At 46.3% G+C, this 21,729-nt stretch overlaps 1 protein-coding gene across 1 annotated transcript; it reads right to left on the bottom strand.

Moving 5' to 3' along the window:
- Positions 1-43: 43 nt before the first annotated feature.
- SART3 (spliceosome associated factor 3, U4/U6 recycling protein) lies at positions 44-20,228 on the bottom strand. The gene is made up of 19 exons (XM_090062011.1): positions 19,963-20,228; positions 18,582-18,708; positions 17,751-17,855; positions 15,115-15,299; positions 12,855-12,960; positions 11,576-11,700; positions 10,603-10,758; positions 9,376-9,514; positions 8,735-8,842; positions 8,251-8,328; positions 7,966-8,024; positions 7,343-7,452; positions 6,779-6,891; positions 6,249-6,325; positions 5,683-5,848; positions 4,579-5,039; positions 2,831-2,983; positions 1,765-1,952; positions 44-1,117 (listed from the first exon to the last, which is right to left on the bottom strand). The coding sequence occupies exons 1-19, from the start codon at positions 20,152-20,154 to the stop codon at positions 937-939; spliced, it is 2,829 nt and encodes a 942-aa protein (XP_089918137.1). The 5' UTR covers positions 20,155-20,228; the 3' UTR covers positions 44-936.
- Positions 20,229-21,729: the final 1,501 nt, after the last annotated feature.

Genomic DNA, 21,729 nt, shown 5'->3' with positions numbered 1-21,729 from the left:
CCACCCGGGGTTGAAACAGAAGCGACAGTATTTATAGAAAACATTTGAGAACTTTAGTTTAATAAACCAAGAAGAAACTTGAGCTTGCACTTCACATTGTATACAAAACAGAATCTGAGGAGTTGAAACCATACAGAAACCAACTGGCGACGGGGGAAGTTCTTCAGTAAACAAAACATAATATGATCCACGGCAGCAGAATATACAGCTTGGACATGAAACAGTTACCAGCTCTAGTCATGTTTATGACACTTAAAAATAAGGGTCTGAATGTCATTTACAAATACACAATATAAAAACAGACCAGCTTGAGCAGAACATAAAACTGAACACGTTATATATATATATATAACTCCCACCTCGGTACTAAAATAGGCCATTGTGGTGAAATTCCTAGCATTCTGCCATTTTCAGCTTTTTTTTTTTACATGGAAAGAGATGGATGGGTCAGGACTTCTGAAATAAGTTGATGTGTGGCAGGGGTGGGGGGGAAAAAGCACTAGATGCTAGGGAGGCCACCTGCCATCACAAACTGAACACGTGCCCAGTGGAGCTCTGCAGTCAAAGCATCAAAGCTTTTGCTTAACAGCTCATTCTTAAAAAAAGTAAAAAACACGCACCATAAAACTTGCGAGCATACCCAGCCTGTAACGTGAGTATTCCCCCCTGCCCCAGTTACCCTCAATATGAGGGATCATTTAAAGCCATTTTACCAGAACACACAAAAAACTCTTTGCTTTCAGAATCAGGGGAAAAAAGAAAAAAAGACTGGAATTGTACCACCCTTGTGTCAAATCTTGGTGAATGACCAGTCCAAAGTAGTATTTACATGGGATTGCAACTGGCTGTTTCTCTTGTTAGTGTAAGTAAGGACACAACATGGCTTCCAAAAAGGCATTTCACATTTTACCAGACTTGCTGACTGCAGACCTCTGCTCACTTTTTCAGCAGCATCCTGGCAAAGTCCGCGTTGGACATGCTTTTCGGCTCCTCAGGGGACACGGATGAAGTTGCTGGTGAATTCTGGACCATCCCATTCTCTGCCTTGGGCGGAGGGTTGCTCTGGCGCTGCAGCGCACGCGGCATCATGGAGAGCTGGGTTCTTCCCTTACCCCTTCTATGGGGGGAAAAAAGGGCATGTTTAAAATGGCACAGCCTTCATGGGGGTGAGCTCTGTGCACACAGTCTGAGGAGGAGAAACAGCTTTGTTCACCTACATACACTTCTTTTCTCTCTCGTTTCAGTCCCAAGCAGTGCGCACACATTTTTGTTGCCTTTTGAAGCAAATTATTTAATGCAGGTTCACAGATAGCAGCCTGCCCACTTCAAAACAGAGACCAAAGTCTCCTATTCTGTCACTACTACAAAGCAGCAGCAGCACCTCTGCCTGCCAGTGCCCTCCTCAACCCTAATCAGTGGAAGTTTCTGTAGAGAGGAAAGCGATCTGGGTCTTCCTACCTATTCCAAACCCTAGCCAATTTGCCAGAGGTGCACTATAAAAGGTAACTCAGAGCACTTCAGGCTCTCTGACGTCCACCTCAGAGCACAAAACGGCCAACAACCAGTAATTAAATTGCTACTGGTTTTGAACTGGCAACCTAGAGGAGTTTGTACCTACACTCCATCATCAACACAGAGCCAGGCACTCCATCACTAACGAAGCTCTTTGTGCAACACCTTCCAAGCAGGCATGTCCTTAACAAACAGCCCAACTGCCCTTGCTAGGAACCCCAATGCCTTCTGTGTACCCCCAGGAATACTTACGCTCCATAGACCTGCCGTGGTACCGCCAGTTGCGAGGCTCTCTCTGCCTCAGATTTCTCAGGCAGTCTCCGGCGAGGCGGGTTGCTGATTGCCACCTTGATGACGTGGTCTTTAATGGTCAAGCCATCCATTTTCAAGACAGCTTGTGAGGCCTGGGCTTCATTTTCAAATTCCACATAAGCTAGACCCTAAAACAAAGACAAGCCCAGAGATGCCCTCAGTTGATTTCAGCATGTATCGGCTGCACAACACTTACACAGAACTCAGTCAACTGGGATGAGAGCCATATAAAAGCTGTAGACCTGAGACATGGCTGAGATGAAGTCCCATCCTTCATGTCAAAACTGATGGGGCGCTCTAGAATTCAAAGCTCCCTGTCGGTTTGCAGGGCAAAGCTTTGCTAATTCACTCACAAATATTGACCATTAGGGCTGTGCGAAGCTTCGGGTGATGATTCGATTCAGAGGAGATTTGCCCCGATTCAGTGGCTGAATCTCCAAATCTGAACCAAATCGGGACCAATTTAAAGGTCTGAACTGATTAAAAGCCACCAGTCCCGGAGGTTTTTCATTTGTTTTTTTTTTTCCTTAAAGGGCTAGAGCTGGCCTGGGCAGGGCACCCATGAGGGGGCTGGGGGAGCGAGGGAGGGCGGAGGGCTGCAGGGCTCGTGCAGAGCCCCGCACCTGCTGAGCCAGGGCTTTATTTTTTTCAAAGAGCCAGGAGCTGGGGCAGCCATTGCCGGGCTAGGAGAGCGGGTGGTGAATGGGCCTGGCTGATTCAGATTCAGCTGAATCAAATCAGAACAGTGATTCAAATCACTCTCCCCTAAATCAGCCAAATCTGAAGCGAATACTAGCTGCTTCACACAGGTCTACTGACCATGTACTTTAAGAATTAGCAAACCATCAAGGCCACCGAATTACAAAAAGAGTCTTAGTAAGGAGACCTCGTATGATTTAATTTTAAAAGCACAAACCAAACCTTTTGCACTTAAATGAAGAGTTGCCCCTTTGTAGGGTCTTGTAAAATTCAGACTCATGGTGATGGTGCATTACTGGACACTTACCTTGGGTTTTCCAGCTCGATTAGTGACCAGCCTAATGTCCTTCACATTTCCGTGGGGTTTACACATCTCTTCCAGCTCCTCTTTAGTGCAGGAGAAAGGCAAGCCAGAGATGAACAATTTATGCTTCTCCAGAGCGGTGCTGTATCTGAACACCTAGGTTAGAGAAAAAGGGGCATGAGACACTCAGAACTCGTGTCCTACTCAAGCCAACCTCACAAGCCATTAAAAATTGAGATTATGTGTCTGGAAACTTTCTTCCAAGCTTGAGTTGAAAAAAAGTGGCCCCCAGTCCTGGTTGGAGCTGCTGGGTCCCACAGCCACACAACGAATAGGTATGCATTTCCCAGACAGAGCTGGTGACAGAAAGCAAACTGCTGAACCCACAGTCCCCAGAACATGACAGTGACTGCATCCAGTACAGGGGATCCCTTCTCTCCCTGCTACAACTAAGGTGTCTTTCTATAGAAAATCATGTCCGATGCTCCATTAAAAGCTGAAAACTATGAGGTCCAGTGACACACCAAGATCCTATTCCTCCCATCAAGCATCTAAGTGGTACCCAGTGTCTAAATGTGATCCTACTCCATCCTGCTCAAGTCCCATAAATGCTTCTACTTTTGTGACTGCAAATAAATAATTTTTTTTTTTTTACAACTATCTAGTTGGTCTAATAAAAGATATTGCCTCTACCATGCTGACTGCTTTTGCTTTTTAGATCAAGTTTATGGAAAACTTCATAATCAGCTGTTTTGAAATGAAAAATTCATCATTGTACAAGACGGAAGCAAAATTCAACACCCTGAGACCTGGATACTAACACCCCTGCATTTTGGCCTTTTGTTTTGAGCCAAATTTGCATAGCTGCAGGGCAGCCGGAACACAACAGAACTTCCTTGCCCAGGAGAACCTTTTCATCACCAGTACTCCTATGAAAGATAAAACATCTTAACAAGAAAGAAGCATAATTCAACATCCTGCTTGCCATCAGACACCTTTGAGATAAACAGACAGCTCTGACTTTTATCCAAGACTAATTTGCATAAAATGGACTCTTCCAGGCAGGAGAACTCGCACCACCCTCCAGCTCTCCTGTGCAATATGAAGTTTAATTCCTATCTGGTAGAAATTTTACAATCTTTGCATTCTCCTTTGCCTGAGGAAGGGTGTATGAGCCTGAAAGCTTTCAAATATTTTTTTTTGCAACTATCTAGCTGGTCTAATAAAAAGATATCGCCTCTACCACACTGACTGCTTTTGCTTTTTAGATGAACATGGCTACACAACTTTTACCCCTCTACTTTTGTGATGCACTTTCAATGCTGCATTAAGACCAAGTCATGAGAAACTGAAGAGGAATCACCAGGCTTTAGCGTCCATAGTTTTTTAGGCACTCCAGCATAGTGGAACAGGATCTCCCTTAGATGCCTCGTAACTGGACTAAGATCTGGAGTCACCACTGTCCCCGCTACATGGGAGTGGGGTCCTACACTCTTCCATGGCGATGCGAGGTGGTTGACACCACCAAGATCCACAATGTCACAAGATGGCTTTGACTGGCCATCTACTGTGTTACTGACGGCATCACCAAGGTACTTTCAACACATCCAGCGTTTGTCTGTGTAACTTCTGGACCAGTGGCTCAAGGAAGTTAATGCTCGGAGAAATTCTAGAAGAGACTAGACATGCTGCTAATTGTACTAGTCAATCCCATCTCTGCTGTTCCTTATTCAGATACTAAAGTGTCATACCTTAAAGTCTGGATTCTTGTTCTTGTCAATGCAGGGAGAGACAAACATCGGCCTCCCCTCCACCACTCGGCGATCCATTTCAAGGGCCTTCAGAGCAGATTTTTCTTCCTTGAATTCCACATAGCAGTAGCCCCGGAAAAGCCCCTTGTTACTGAACACGGGACGGACTTCTGCCATCTCCCCGCAGCTCTCAAAGAGCTCCTTCAGTTTCACTTCTGGCTCGGTCATACTGTAGGACAGGTTGCTGACAAAAACCGTGACGTTGTCTTTGTCACTGTCGTGGAGAACTTTGGGGGCTTCTTTTCGGCTGGTGGCTGCCTTTTCCTTCTGTTTAAATAGAGGATCTGCCCTGGTAGGTGCGCTTCTTCCAAACAGCCCAGTTTCTACCTCCATATCTTCTCCCTCTTCGTCAGCAAGCATAGCTTCACCATCTCCCTTGTGTCTCTTGCTGGGCTGCTCAACTGTTTAATGAAACAGAAGTTTTTCTAGAAAGTTTAATCATTTCTGGACCTCCCCCTACCCACAACTTATATACCTCCCTTTAACAGCCTGATCTAAGGAAGCAGGAGCTGTACATGCAAGATCAGGTCCTACAAACAAGAGAAGTCTATCCCTTGTCATCCTGTTGAAGCTGTATAGTTATAGACTACAGGATCAAACCAAAAAAAGACATTTAAGGGACATAAGGTCAGCAGTTAATTTTCCTCACTTCCTGTCTCAATAAAATTATAATTCTGCATATGCACGTGGCTTTCCCTTGCCCAATGCCAAGCAGGTCTCATTCATTGAGAGATAAAGCAGCCGTCTGAAGCCATCCTGAATAAGAGGAATTCCCCCCTCCACAAAGAAATTAGGGGAAAGAGTCCCAAGAGAAGTTTGGTTTCCACTTTGAGTACTTAAGGCAGCATCTCAGGTGTGACTAGCTTGGAGAACATATCTAAACAGGTAGGAAAATATGGGCTTGGATAATTAATGTTCACCTATTATAAAAAAGTCTCTTATAAACAGACCCCAGTGGTAGCACACTTCCTCAACCCTGACCGCAAGGAAACCACAAACCATCCTACTATCTAAAGTGTGAAAAGGCACCTGCTGTGGTCTCACCTTCCTCCTGGCCCCACTCCCCATCATCATCATCCTCAGCTTTGCGCTTCTCTCCAGACTTAGTTTTTTTAGCCTTTTTGGAAGCCTTCTTTTCAGCCCGAGCCTGCTTCCGCTGTTCAGCTTTTTCCTCTTCCAGTTTGGCAAGAGCAGCCTCCTTCTCGGCAGCCTGGAAGCATTTAGGAGTTTTGTGAGTCACCACAGCCTGCAGGAAGCTTCTCTGACACTTTCTAGAAGCACAGCACGAGTATCTATGGCAGTCAGCTTCTTCCACCCAGCTCTAAAGTCACAGAACTAGCAGGACAGGCACTTTACATCCATCTCAACTGCTTTTTCTTACAGATTTAAATGCCAAGTTGACATTTATAAAAGTTACAAGATTAGCTAACAGTCCAAATGTAGAAGAAACTGGCCATATAAATAAACTGAAGTGTATTTTGGGGAGTATTAGTCTCTACTACAACCCAAGATCATCTGGGGAAGCTGATAAGGGAAACCTAAACACCATGTAAAACTGACCTTAGAATAATTCTTATTGTTTCATTAAACCGTATTTTAAAAATGCTGACCTTTGCTCTTTGTTCATTAACCCGAGCTAGTCTGTTTTCAGTCTTCTGAACAGCTGCATCCCAGTCTTCTAAAGTGCCTAGAGAATATCAAAATTTGATTATTTTTTTAAACCTGCCACAATTTAACACATGCACCTGCTAAAATCAGGAACGAGACATCTCTACACATCCCTCGGTACTACCTGCCATGAGACACAATGTAATGGAAACACACATGGAACTAATGACCTTTAAGAGGGTCAGCTCAAAAAGCAAACACAATGGAAATCCATTGCATGCGATACAATCCCTTCTGACCTCAAAGAAAAGAATCTCACTGATCACAGTGGGCTTGCACTAATGCATTTTTCCTGTAAAGAAGGTCACTCAAAGTGGAGGTCTCATTTCCGAAGTTTAAAGGTTCAAACAAGCACACTATATAATGGAACAAGCCAAGGCTTCATTACCTCAGTGTGCACTACATGTGTTCCACCGTGCCTTATCATGACTCAGCAAACCAAGTAAGAGGTGCTATTTAAAGGTGAACTTGCCTTCTATCCTCTCAAGAGTGAGCAGCACATCACAGACATGCTCAGGGTAGTCACTTGTGCACTGTACAGCCCGATGCAAGGCCTTCCGGCAGTGCTGGGTATCTCCATGTGCCCTACAGAAGGGATAGTTAAGACAGTAAAGAGCAAATTCTCCCCATAACAATCATAAAACAGATGGGGCATGATTATATCCTATTTCCCCAGGTAAATCCATCTTTGTACCACCTTGGGGAAGACACCATAGCGTCACTAAGACAGTCTCTAAAGGCATTTTCTACATATTAATCATGCGCATTGACCTTAAGCCAGTGCTTCCCAACCTTTTCCAGCCCAAGGCACACTTGCATGAACAAAAATGTTCCGTGGCACACCTGTTAAGGCATTCCCCATCCTCATACCTAGTGTAACTCATTGCCATGGCAAAATTCCACAGCACATATGTTCATTTCTGATGGCACACTTTTGCGCTGAGGCGCGCTGGTTGGGAAATACAGCCTTAAGCATATTATGAGGAAACTGGCAGCTGAGAGACTAATTAAGGTATGTGTTACCCTGAGCTCTTACCGCTCTAGGTTATAATACTCTAGCCACATATTGGCGTATTTGGCATTCCCTTTAGTCATAATACTGTCCCAGAGCTCTCTGGCTTTCTGCATATTGTTACAGAGGCGAGCCTGAAGAAAGAAGAAAAAGGAGTGTTAAAAATATATTATGTCTTAAAATGAACAACACTATAATGGTGCATTTCTCCAGCTTTTTAACTGCACATCTCGTGTGTCATTAACAGTCACAGATAACCTTTGTACACAGAGCTGTTCTTATCTTGACCAGGGCCTTTGGTTTTCAGGTAAATAAAGAGGCTATAGGTAGTTCTGATTTTCTCTTTTTCATTTCACTGTTATTCCTCATAATTAAAAATTCCTTTAAAGAATAGACTAAAACTTGAAAACATGTCTCTTTAATTCCTTAATTTGAAAACAGGAGAGGACACCATCAGAGGGGTTCATCAGTTTGGAAGAGTCATGATGGTAAAAAGGTGAAAGTCTCATCTATTTAGATCACTGTGACATGTGCATGCAATGGTAAAGAGAGCATGTACATATCTAAGAACAACGTGGAAAAAAAAGACCCAAAACATCCCAGTAACCAAATAAATTTAAGTACAATAAACTGATGGAAAAGATTACCTCAACTCTTGCCCAGTTTTGCATTATAGTGCAGGATGGATCCCCACTTTCACTAAAACCTTCAGATAAAAAGTAAAGATTCATTTAAGACATTTTTAAACAGATGGATTCATAAACAAGCTATTGTAACACATTTGCATTTTACAGTTCATATGATTATGGGCCAGATTAGAGATCTAGAACATGAAAAAGTCCATACGACACAGCCTCCAAAAAATCATTCAGAATAGGAAACAAGCCATAACATAACAGAAAGAAAGAAATATTTCAAATGTTTTCACTTACGCTCTTCCACTTCCTGCTTTAAATATTCCATAGCACGTGCAAAAGCAGACCTCAGCTCTTCTAATTCTTTACTCGAGTCTTTAGAAAAATATAAAGAAACATAACTGGACCTTAAAACAGACACCTTTAATCTACTGGAGTTTCTTCACTAATGCCTACACAGAGAAATCCAATGTCACCAAAAGTTTATTTCTATAAAAGCATTTTTTACTGCTGCAAGTACCATTGTGCTTTTACACTCAGTATGCCAAAGGCCACATGAAACCTAAAAAAAGGACGTTTTGGGGCACAGTAATTTATCTTTGCCTTGCAGCAACCTGCAAAAATTATGCTTTATGCTTATTAAAAAAACTGGGGAGGAAGTAAATTTTGGCAACACCTCAAAGGCAAGAATCATTAGAAGCTCTTTAAGAAGAGTACAGAGAATATTACTATTTCTAGAAGCTCCCCAGATTGGCATTCTGATTTATTTATATAGAATTACCTTGTGTGAAATCCACCCTTCTTCTTAGGTAATCTAGATATGCCTGCCATATTTCCACATAATCCATAGCCTGTATAAAACCAGCATTCAAAGCCTTTTCAAAGATATCTAAGGAAAAAACAAAATGAAGCAATATATGTCTGTTTTTATTTGGTTTCATAGTTTCTAGGGTCGGAAGGGAACTGAGTAGATCATCTAGACCAACCCCCTGCCATGGCAGGAAGGAGTACTGGGGTCAAACGACCCCAGCAAGGTGTACATCTAGCCTCCTCTTAAAGACCGCAAGGGTAGGAGCCAGCACCACTTCTCTTGGAAGTAGGTTCCAGTTATTTACCAATAACTACAGAGACAAAAAGAGGGAGATGAAGATAAGCAGGTTTTATTACAGCCATAATTGCACACTGCAACAGAAATGGTAATTTCTATGTTTAAGAAGTTATTCCAGAGAACAGACTCTACTAAAAAGTGATTAGCTAGCTATGTTCCATGAATCCTACTTTAAGAGATGAAAATGGTTTTGATTCCTTGTAAAATACTGTACATGTCACCATTCTCCACACACACGATATCCTAGTCCAACATACTGAAAGCTAGTTCTGCATTCAGGAAACGGGGGCCAATTTATAACAGTATTTCTTTACCAGAAATAGTCCTGTGACCAACTCTGTGCCGTTCCATAGCTAAGAGGTACCGGATCCACAGCCCAACAGTCCAGGGACAGTTCCTAACAGCCCGATCATGTGCTGAGAGCACCAGCTCTTTCACTTTCAACTGCCGATCCTAAAACAATCACAGAATTAATCCAAGGCTTTATAATAGCACGTTGCTCCTACTCACTGGACAGCATCCCAGACAAATGCAAGATTACAAAAATGCGATGCCTTCAGAAGCAGAACATTTTGATTGGATATAAAAAAAGAGAGAATTGTTTAGAATGGCAAAAAATATGAAGCCCTGGAGGTTGACTGACCAACTTAGATGAAGAAAGGATAAGCGCTTTGGCAGGACAGGTCACATCAATACTACCAAATAACCTCCTACTAGTCAATTCTCTTATGTAATCAGCTATAATGAGATCAAGGTTTAATCTCTCATGATAAAGCGCACAGAGGAGAAAAAGCTCTATTGTCTCAGGGTAGGACAGCCCTTTGAAGGGACTTGGTGTACCTCCCCCAAAAGCTAAACTTACTCTACCACCTTACAGGCAGCCAAAGGAAAAATAAGCAGCTCATTCTAGGGAGGTCTTCCCTGCAGAAGTATCCTGGGCACCTACTTGCTCCCAAGTTTACTAGTGTTTTCAACCCAGGCTAGATGGCTCATGCCAAGAGAGAGGTCAGAACCCAGATGCTGCTTTTCCTCAGGCCAGTAACTTTACTTACAGAGGCAGAAAGAACAGTATTTTTCTGGGATGGCCAAGTGCAGTATCAGCAAAGACACGGTAACCTGCACTGTGGCTGGCACTGGAAAGCCAGAGACTCAGTCCTGGGTTACCTCTGCAGTGACTAGATACTGCTGGAAAGACAGAGCTGTGGGAAGTAGGAAAGGTTCCTGCAGGACATTCTAGGTCAGGGTACAGACCCTTGAAGGGATTCTGTTACGTAAGCAGCAGTAGAAAGCTTTGGACAGGGCCAGGAGGCAGTAATGGTTTTACTCTATCAAACTGGATCACATGTTTGACCAGCCAATACACTATCATATGGAAAATGGAAAGTGAGGATAGTGATAGAAACTTCATAGATACAAGCAGCTGGTTAACCAACTTATCCAAGTATGGAAACAGAGGAAGAGGCAAGATCTGTGGCTGGGTTTATGGACCCTACATTAAAGCTATAAAGCAGAAAAACACAGCGTATTTGTGCTTTCCTTACCAAATACTGATTATAACGAGCCCACAGGTCTGGCACGAGGCAATTCTCAGCCAGTGCACGCTCATAGATCAGCTGAATACGAGCCGGATCACCCACTTTCATTTCAAAGTCAATGTAGGCTTGATATTCAGCCAGCTTTGGGGTCTCCGCCACGAGCTAGAAAGCAGACAGGAATACAGAAAGGATAGTGATTTAGGCTATGCATGGAACAAAGTATAGTTTCATAGTAGCTAGGGTCAGGAGGGACCCGAACAGATCATCTAGCCTGACCCCCTGCCACAGGCAGGAGTGAATGCTGGGTTCACAAGACCCCAGACAGGTGATCACCCAACCTCCTCTTGAATTTGTCCAAGGTAGAGGCAAAGACCACTTTCCTGGGAAGCTGGTTCCAGATTTTGGCCACCCCAACTGTAAAATTTTGCCTTCTGATCTCTAACCAAAACCTATTCTCCATCAGCTTATTACCATTGTTCCTTGTCAACCCAGGTGGTGCTGGGGAGAAAAGGGCTCTACCTATTTGCTGTTGATCTCCTCAGTGAGATATCGACCCCAAATCCAAACAGGCCCCGAGCTGGATTCAGTGGGTCCAGGAAAGTTGTGTGTAGAGGAACTGGATTCGACCCTTCAATTTGCACAGACCTCTGGGACTCCTCAGAGCCACCTGTCTACCCCAACTAGACTAGTATACCCGGAGGGGCTGAAAACCAAGCAGAATTCCTGTAACTTTATTTGTACCGTAAATGTATCCTTGATGCAGGTTTTACTGGTTAGACAATCTATTTTAAGCTGCAAAATACTTGCAATCACACCTTAAACAAGAGTAGTAGCCAGGAAGTTTCTTTCACATCGCTTACTCCCAAGAAGGGCTTTTGGAATATTGTTATGTCATTATTTCCCTTCAGTGTTTGTTTGGAAAAACCAGGAAGTAGTAGTAATTCTTAGCCTCAGAACAATGCAGGCTTAAAATAGTTACCAAGGCCTCTTCATATGGTCTACACTTTTCCAACTGCTGCAGGGCTTTCTTGTAGTTCTTTACTACTGCTTCGGGTATTGGATCTTCTGACCATTCTTCATATTCGGCATAGGTGGTTTCCATATCTAGTAACATACACGCAAGGAATTTTGATGACTGACACTTGAAGTAAGTCTGAATTCAACTTCCCATGTTTTGATGCTCTCATGTAATTATGCCAAGATTGAGATGCAACTTAGCTGAGCCACTATAAACCCACAGGGCTGAAGGACTTGGAAACAGTTATTGTCATAGGATCGTAGAAAATTGGCGTTGGAAGGGAGATCAGGAGGTCATCTAGTCCAACCCCCTGTGCAAAGCAGGACTGTCCCCACCTACATCATCCCACTGTGTACAATACATTCCAATTCAAACTCATGACAGAAGGAAGCTGTAGAGGCCACTTGTATAACTGGACTTTTAAAAAAAAGGGGCGGTGGTTAGAAAGAACTGTGAAGGGCATGTCCATCAGGAACTATTAAACATGACAGACAGGGATGTAACCAACTTGTGTTGACTGGGAGATGGATCATTCTACGTATGCTCAGTTTCTGAGTCTTCTTCTAAAACATCCACTACTTGCCAGTGTTGGAGATGGGATAAGGGGTTAGCTGGTTCTTTTGTCTGAATCAGGATAGCAATGCTTATGTTCCTAAATTGCTTTAAAAACTCAAACAGCAGGATTTCCTCAAGGCTTTCAGGGAGAGAGAGAACAAGCCAAATTGTTTCTATGTGCAAATTAGAGTAAGAGAATTCTGTGCGTGTGTGTGCTTGCTTAGGACTACAAAGCAGACATTCAGGAAAGGGAGTAAGGAGGGCAGGAAGTGAAAGCCTGACAATCACCACCTCTCTTGGTAATTAAATAAAATGTCAGAAGCCAAGATTGTTACCAGCCATCAATCCAAGATCTAACACAAATGCCAGGCACCACAGGATTTCTGTGCCTGCCTTGTTTGGTAATTGGCTACTAAATTAATTGTGCAACCCTTGTTATTCCACAGCATGTACAGAAAAAGGGGGGTTTGGCAGTTTTTATTTCCATGCGTGCTGAAAAAACATGGTTGTAATTCACAGGCACAGTGTTCCCTAAAAAAGGGCCCAAGGAAGTTTTTTAAGAAGCCCTGAGACATTACAGGACCCTTACGACAACACAGCACAGCAACACAAGAGAAGTCAGTGGCAGGGTCACTGCCCAACCATCAGGAGGGCTGTGGCCTTATCCAAGCCTGCGTGCTCTTACCTAGCAGTGGGATTCCCAGCTGGCGCTTGAACAGCGTGTGGATCTTCTCAAGCTGTTCACGCAGAGTCTGCTGCTGCTCAGGGGTTGGAATGCTGCCAGGTGCTGGCTGCAAACAAAAAATCCCAGGCATTACTCAACTCCCTCCGAGCCACGACCTACCACAATAACCCCATGTGCACTTGAACCTGACAGCCAAATGACAACACTTGCTTTAAAAGGCAGACAGACCAAACGGGTGCCGTGTTTGAGTATTATAAGCTCACAAGACAAGCTGCTCAGCAAGGAGGGCCAAAGACAAGAAGCTTTGCTCCTCAAGAACTTAGGGATTATTTCATAGTTTCATAGTTGTTCGGGTTGGAAGGGACCTGAGCAGATCATCAAGTCCGACTCCCTGCCATGGCAGGGAAGAGTACTGGGGTCAAACGACCCCAGCAAGGTGATTGTCAAGCCTTGTCTCAGACCCCCAGGGTAGGAGCCAGCACCACTTTGCTTGGAAGCTGGTTCCAGATCCTAGCCATCCTGACAGTGAAATAGCACCTCCTGATGTCTAGTCTGAATCTCCCCTCTGCCAGCTTGTGACCATTATTTCTAGTCACTCCTGGTAGTGCTCGGGGGAACAGGGACCCCCCAATGCCTACTGATCCCCCCTGACTAGTTTGTAACAGGCCACTAGAACCCCCCTCAGCCTTCTCTCATGGAGGCTGAATAGATTCAGGTCCCGTAGCCTCTCTTCATAGGGCCTGACCTGCTGTCCCCTGATCATGCGAGTGGCCTCCTCTGGACCCTTTCCATGGTGTCCACATCCCTCCTGAAGTGCGGCGCCCAGAACTGGACGCAGTACTCCAGCTGCGGCCTGACCAGGGCCACATAGAGGGGGAGGATCACCTCCTTGGACCTGCTCGAGATGCATCTGTGGACAAGGTGCGGTTGGCCTTCCTGACCGCGTCCCCACACTGCCGGCCCATGTTCATCTTGGCATCAATCACAACTCCAAGATCCTTTTCTGCCTCTGCACTGACTAGAAGGGAGTTCCCCAGCCTGTAGGTATGGTGCTGGTTCTTCCTCCCCAGGTGCAGCACCTTGCACTTGTCAAGTGTTGAATCCCATCCTGTTCTCATCTGCCCACCCCTGCAACCTGTCTAGGTCCAACTGTAGCCTATTCCTTCCTTCTAATGTGCCCACATCCCCCCACATCTTAGTGTCATCAGCAAATTTGAACAGGGTGATTTTTACCCCCTTGTCCAAGTCGCTGATGAAGACGTTGAACAGTGCGGGCCCGAGGACCGAGCCCTGGGGGACCCTACTGGCCACATCCCTCCAGGTCAAAAATGACCTGTCCGCCACCACTCCCTGGGTGCAGCCCTCCAGCCAGCTGGTGACACATCTGACTGTGTGGGTGTCGACACCACAGTCCCCCAGTTTCTTAATTTGTAAGTCACATTTCAAATGATGACAGCCATTCTACCAAGACCTGCTACACGACTTTAAGAAACAGAGACATGATCACAGCAATTCACCAATTCAATGGCAGCAACAGCCAGTTCCTAACCCGGCTGAATAAACCCTGAAGATCACATACCAAACAAGGCCTCTTAACATTTCCAGTCCCCCTGACAATTCTGACCATAGTCTCACTTCTTTAACACCTGTTCCCCAATTACTCCATTTCAAGAAGATATAAGCATTTAGCAAGCAATTCCCTTTCAACATCTTCTTTTGTAAACATACAAGGGTAGGGATATTACCGATCAGCTGTGGGACAGTTGTTTTTAGCCTTCATGCTTGCACATTTCAGAGAATGTGCTCTGGAAATACCCACTGAAAAGTCAAAGTTCACGGAGAGTAGAGAAGAATGAATCATTTCCGAGCTAAGGCAGAAATTCAGAAGCACTGAATCATTCAACTTAATATTAAGGGGAAAAACCACTAACGTTTAAAAACATAGTACTTCAAGGCATGCATTTCAGGCCATTTCTACCCCACTGCTAAGCCAACACAAAATGAGGAAGGAAATTAATTGCTAGAACTGAGATTGTCTAACTCGGGAATAAAAATTCTGTATGAACTCAGTGTGGGGCTGCTTAGTCCTGAATAAAAGTGTCCATGCCTGGAGTTAATTGGGAATGGCTCTAAATGTGGAGACAAGCTCTTCTTTACCAGTGATGTACTGATTACTGAAAAGCTGTGCCCCCACCCTCCATGAGACCTACAGCACCACCATTTGTTCATGTGTAAGACAGTGGAGAAAACCAAACCTTACCTGTGCTGTTTCTAAGATGGCATTCTCAAACTCCCGGTAAGCCTCCCATATGGCTGCTCCCTTTGTGACATGCAAGCCAACAGCAGTCAGTGCTCTTTCAAATACCGAGCGGACCCTCTCGATCCCTCCTTCCTGCCCAATGCCCCCAATGGAATACTGAGCATACTCGAGCCAGATCTCAGGACCTAAACAAAAGCCATCAGGAATGTTAAAAGAAGGGGCAGGAGGGAAAGAGCCTTCTTCCCATGCCCATTTCTGTATCACCCAATATTTACAGTATATATGCAGTGTTCAGTGCACACTGACAACATATCTTAGTACAATCCCATGGAGGGAGAGAGAAGCTAAATTATTATTATTTATGCCACATTCTTGACCCACTACCAACAGCTGCAATTTCTCTGCCAACAGATGTCACTTATATCTTGCTTCTGGGCACTGCATAAGAATTAAGGCGAATGATGCTAGACTGCACAGGCCCTTAGAAGCAAGTCATAGAAATCAGGGGCTGGAAGGGACCTTGAAAGATCTTCAAGTCCAACTCCCCTGCTCTGGGCAGGAATACTGCTGAGATCAAACTATCTCAGCAAGGTGTCTGTCCCTTCTCCTCTTGAAGACTTCCAAGGTTGGGGACTGCACCACCTCCTTGGGAAGTGTATTCTAGATTCTGGTCACCCTTACCATAAAGAAGTTCTTCCTTGCTTCCAACCTGAAACCATCCTCTAACAGTTTAAGGCCATTGTTCCTTGTCTTCCCCTGGGAATCTTGGTGAACAGTTTTTCCTCCCAGCTCCTGATATTCACCCCTTTCATACTTATAGACAGCCACCAAGTCCCCCCATAGTCTTGTTTTCCCCAGGCTGAACAGTCCCAGATCCTTTAGTCTTTCCCCATAAGGTTTATCCTCCAGGCCCTTAATCATTTTTGTGGTCCTTCTCTGGACCCTTTCAAGATTCTCCAAATCTTTTTTGAAGTGTGGCACCCAGAACTGAACACAGAACTCCAGCTGGGGTCTCAGCCGAGTAGAGAGAAAGTATCACTTCCTTAGCCCTGCTCACGATGCATCAGCTAATGCATCCCAGTATGCTATCAGCAACGTTGACTACAGCATTGCACTGGCAGCTCACATTCATCCTGTGATCAGCTATAACCCAGAGGTCCCTCTCAGCCATCATGCTGGCCAGGACATCTCCTCCTAACCTATATTCATGTTGCTGGTTACTTCTCCCCAGATGAAGCACTCTGCATTTATCCTTACTGAACTGCATCCAGTTCCACTCCGCCCACCTTTCCAGCTTGTTCAGGTCTGCTTGGATCTGCATCCTATCCCCTAGTGTGACCACTTTTCCCCATCACTTAGTATCATTCGCAAACTTGGCCAGCGTGCTTTCCACATCCTCATTTAAGTCACTGATAAAGATGTTGAATAGCACGGAGCCAAGAACTGAACCCTGTGGGACACCACTGGCCACCTCCTGCAACAATGATACAGACCCATTCACTAACACTCTAACCGTCATTCAAAACATTACCTGCTATCCACTCACCAGTTCCTCTTCTCATTCTCTAATACTTCCCCACTATAGTTCATCTCTTTACCTTCTTCCCAATTATCAACTGGCAACCCTAAAGGTAAGCCATGTTAACTGTCACTTCCATGTTTCCCATGACTGACATGGCTTTTTTCCTCCTCTGTTACCCTCTGCATAGGATTTTGTAATTGGGGTGTGTAATGTAAGTGAAGTCTGACAGCAATCAAAAAACTAGCATTAAAAGAAAGTTAGTTGATGTTCTTTGACGGACCAAAAGGTCAGGAGAGCTGGGCAGGCAACTCCATCTGCCTTGCTGGAAACAATCCAGTTATGACAAATTAGGATTTAACTCCCTGGATGTGCGATTTATGGAATGGGTCTAAGTGCAGATCTGAAGAAAACCCTAACTACAGGGCTGTGACTGATGCCTCCAAACCTGCCACTCCACTTCACAGATGGTGCACATTCAACCCTCCACCGCGATGAAGGGAAAGAGTAAGTTAGTGCTCTAATTAGGTATGTAGCAGCAGCCACCATCTGGCAAAGAGGTGTAGATAAGGACCAAACACCTGCCTGTCTCTTAATGAGAATTCTCACTGTCCACTGCTGCAAAGCATGAGTGGGGATGGGCACTTAGAAGAGCATTTAAGGGCAGGGTCTTTGTGATACTACCAATACCCTACTCTGAAAGAGCTTTTATAGTGAAAGAACACAAAGGTACACACTGAAGGCAGCAGTAACTAATGAAACCAAGTCTACAGACAAGAACAAGGTGGTAAAAATAAGCCTTTTAAAATCACTGATTTGCCCCAAACAAGAAAAGGAGAATTCATTATGGGATACGGGATTCTGTAGGTGCAGGGAGTTCTTCACAGAAACAGCCTGATGCAAAGCCAGAACACAGTGTTAACTGTTTCCTGCCTGTGAGAGCAGCAAACCGCTTCAAAGAGATGTTGCCAAGTCTACAATCTTATGAGCCTGAGTGCAATTCACTGCTCTTACATAGGTTTTCCAAGCAGCTATTCTCTTCTTTCCAGGAAAAAAAAACTGAGGAGGAATATTTCACGCTAATGTAATGTACTTTTAGGATGCATCTGCAACTTACAGATATAGTCTTTTACAGCCCGCTCGAACAAATCATACACCTTCTCTCGATCGGCGTTTTCTGAAGCCATTCTGATCTCATCCTTTAACCAATCCAGCCAGATTTCTGTAAAAGAGCAGGCATTTTAGACCCCATCAACCAAGAACATTCCAGAGCCTGGGAAACAAGTAGGATCATTACAATGTCAGTGAAAAAAGAATCTAAGCAGAGAATTACTTTTAAAAGAAAACAGGCCTAGGAACCTGACAGTTACCTACAGTGAATTGCACTAATCTTTGGCCAGCTTTTACCCATTTGGACACCATACCTATGGGCAAATTTGTATTTAAAAGGAGGAGAACAGCTGGTCCCTTGTGCTGTGAACCATAATTCCCTGTGCCCTGAACTGAAACCATCCCACAACTGGTACAACTGGTACCCCACTGTGTACTCCAACAGGTACCTGGCCAGAATGATTGCATTTGTCCCTAAAAAGGGGTCCCCCTATTACTACAAAGCTGGCAAGGCAAAGCAGGGAAACACACAGCTGCTGTGAGTACCAAAAATACAACAAAAAAGTCAGTCTTTCGGCTGTCTGCGACTTAAACCAGTAAATTCAGAAAGAAAAAGACAAATTTTAAGGTTTTAGCCACTGCATGCCCAGCCCTCAATTTTACTGCTCAAAATATTCTCATAAGAGCAGTCAAATGTGTCTACCTAATTTGGTCTTGTGAACTCTTCATGAAATTTAACCCCAATATTTTACTCAACACTCACAGTTTATTTTCTGAAGAGGGATGAGGGTTCATATCAAGACAGAGGGGACGGCATTTGCTACAAGAACTCCCGTACCTTCAGTGAGTGGGAAGAGTTCACTCATCTTCTGGCGAGCTCTTCGAAGCTTGACCAGCTCTCCCTCCTGACGGAGAAGCTTTATCAGGTCCAGGTGACAATTGTAGTCGAATGCATTGATCGAAAGCTTTTTAAAAGGAAATGAAAAAGGTGTCAGATAGGAAGCTTTACAAGCTGGAGCATAAAACTGGGAGACAAATGGCTAGATTACAAACATGTTGGCGGGCCCAGGCTCTTTGTGTCAGACAACTACTGTACTTTTCCTGTCGTGAAGCAATACAAGGTGCTTCGAGGACATAAACCCAATGACTTATTCACAACACTTCTACACTTAACCTGCCATGGTTTCAACCGGGGTCTCCGATTGAGCAGTTCTGCTTATGAATCAGATATCTCTGGTTCACCGGGTGCTCACGAGCCTCCTCGAACTGCCGGGAGCACCGACCGTGGCTGTCGTTTCAACTGTAAACGTGAGGCCGTGTCTGCCCGTTTTTAACAACCTCTACCTACAAAGCTGAAAACCTGTAAGCTAGAAACACTAGAGGGCTTCAATTCCTCCTACAAAATACAGCCAAAATGAGCAATTTTACCAAAAAGAGATCATTTCTGATCCGTCAGATCATAAATGTTCTTTATTTACTGCATCTGCCAAGCTCAGAAAAATGCCTGTGTTTGGAGCTTAACGCTGGGGTGCGTTTTACAGTCTGGCGAAGTCACCAACAACGACGCCTAAACCAGAAGGGCCAAAGACGACGTTTTACAGCTCACTGAAGCCACCAACACCTAAACCAGGAAGATGAAAGATGACGTCGAAGCCACCAACGGCAACAACTAAACCAGGAGGATTAAAGAGTTTACAGTCTGTTGAAGCCACCAACAGCAACACCTAAACCCAGAGGATCAAAGACAATTTACGGTTTAGCGAAGCCACCGACAGCAACACCCAAACCAGGAGAGCTAAAAAGACGACGTTTTTACAGTTCATTGGACACAGTGACACCCAAACCAGGAGGATTAAAGGCGACGTCAAAGCCACCAGTGGCAACACCTAAGCCGGGAGGACCGAAGACGCGGCCCGCGGCACCGTTCCCCCTGGGGGCTCCTCGCGGCCCCGATCTGGCTCTGGGGCCGCCATTGCTTTGGGTCCCCTCGCCCGAACAAAACGAACTCGACTGACTACCACCCTCCAGCGATCGTGAACGCCCCCCTCGACCGTGTCTCCCCAGGTGTGGGGTGGGAGGGTTACCGCGTGGAAATGCCCCGTGCGTCCCCGCCACCACCACGCGAGGCCCTGGGCGACCGTTACGGCGCGTTGCCATGGAGACCGCGTGCCGTGGGGGGGAGGGGACACCCGCCGCCCCCCGGCCCGACCCGGCCCCACCTGCTCCTCCAGCCGCTGGATCTCGGCCTCGTTCTCCTTCTCCTCGTCCTCGCCATCCCCCGACGACTCTGAGTCGCCGCCGCCGCCGGCTTCCTCATCTTCATCCTCCTCCTCCTCCTCCTCAGAGCCGGCCCGCCGCTCCTGCTGTTCCTCGGCCGCGGCCGCCGCGGGCTCCTCAGCTGCCGCCGCCATCTTGTGCCGCCGCCTGCCGCCTGCCCCGCGTTGGGCTGCCCTAGGCGCGCCTGACAGCTCCAGGCTCCCCGCTGCTGCAGGCGACCGCGGGGACGGGGAGGATCCGCCGCTGCGAGAGTCGTCTACGTCCTCCTGTAAAAACAAGAGCCTCCCGAAAGGGACCGGCGGCCTCCTCTTGCGCTTCATTCTAGCAGGCAACTTGTTAAGCACCTCTAGCCCCTGAGGGCGCTGGGGCCTTCGAGAAGGTCAGCGCCGGGATTGGCTGGAGCTGGGGAAGGGAGGGGCGGGGCTTACCTGCCATGTTGAGTGTGGCAGGTTGTGCAATGCAGGCAGCTGGGCTGGTGCTGTAGTGGGCTTCCGGTTGCTTCAGCGCGACCCGCTCGCTTTTCGGGGCAGAGGCAATTCCTTGCAAGGATCCGCACTGTATGTGCACCCTCCGGTCCTCCACTGCTGCAGCACCTTGTTGGGGAATGACACATCAGGACACTTCCCCCATCCCCGACCCTGGAGACGCTGCAGAGCTGCTCGTAATGGCTGTCAAAATGGGCCCAACCCATGCTTGAAGTGGGGTAGCGCCCAGTTTCTCCTGGAGAGTCTCCCCCCACCCCCGTGGCGAAGATTTGGGAGCGACCCAAAAAGGATTTTGCCCCAAAATCCCTGCCCAAACTCATGGCCACGACCTTAGTGCAAGGCCTGGGGGGACTGGTGTTTGGCAGGCTGGTGCGTCGACCTGTACTTTGGGTCAGGCAGCGCCTGGTCTTCTTCCCCGTGGCAGAGGTGTGCATTTTGGGTGTCCCCCATGCAGCTTTTGTCCAGGGATCCCAGCCTAATCTCCACTCTTTACCCAGAGCAATGGACTTGCTCAGTGCTATGACCTGCCAGTTGCATTGGCAAACTATCTTTTCTCCCATGCCTGATGAAGGATGTTGGTGCCCGGAAGCTTGCAGTGAAAGAATTTTTTTGCAAAAATCTAGTTGGCCCAGCAGCCCAGCTGCCATCTCACCCTCTCCTACGCACAGCTGGGCATCGCCACTACTGCCCATGAGCCCTGATAGTTTCTCTTAGCAAACATACATTTCTGATGACCTCCTGCCCCTCTAGCAGTTGATTGCCAGCCACCTTCAACTGAATAAAGATTAGCTTGGGAAAAAGGCAGCAAGAACCGGGACTAGGGCCTGGGGCAAAAGGAACCAACTTCAGCCACATCTGCATAAAGCCACCTGCAGCGCAGGGGGCCAAATGCAGCTTCCCTCCCAGCCCCCCCATGCCCCTTGCACATGGGAAACACCAAAAACCCTGCGCAGGGGGTCGGAGCCAGGATACAACCCTGCCCCCGGGCTGGGGGCCACGCCCAGTTCCCTTTCCTCAGGGTAGAGGTCAGGGGTCAACAGCCCCCCCCATCATCAGCTACCGGGCTCAACCCTCGTTTCCCACCGCCCAGCAAAGGGTTAACCAGGGGCACGTGGCAACGCCATGACGCACGAGGAGGGGGCGGGGCTAGCCGGCGCGGGGACGTAGCGGGGGCGGGGCTAGCCGGCGCGGGGACGTAGCGTGAGACGCCGGCGCCACTTCTTT

Source organism: Crocodylus siamensis, chromosome 9 (assembly GCF_052110815.1).
Source record: "Crocodylus siamensis isolate JL-2025a chromosome 9, ASM5211081v1, whole genome shotgun sequence".
Taxonomy (NCBI): domain Eukaryota; kingdom Metazoa; phylum Chordata; order Crocodylia; family Crocodylidae; genus Crocodylus; species Crocodylus siamensis.
This window is presented reverse-complemented; position numbering and strand designations above follow the sequence as displayed.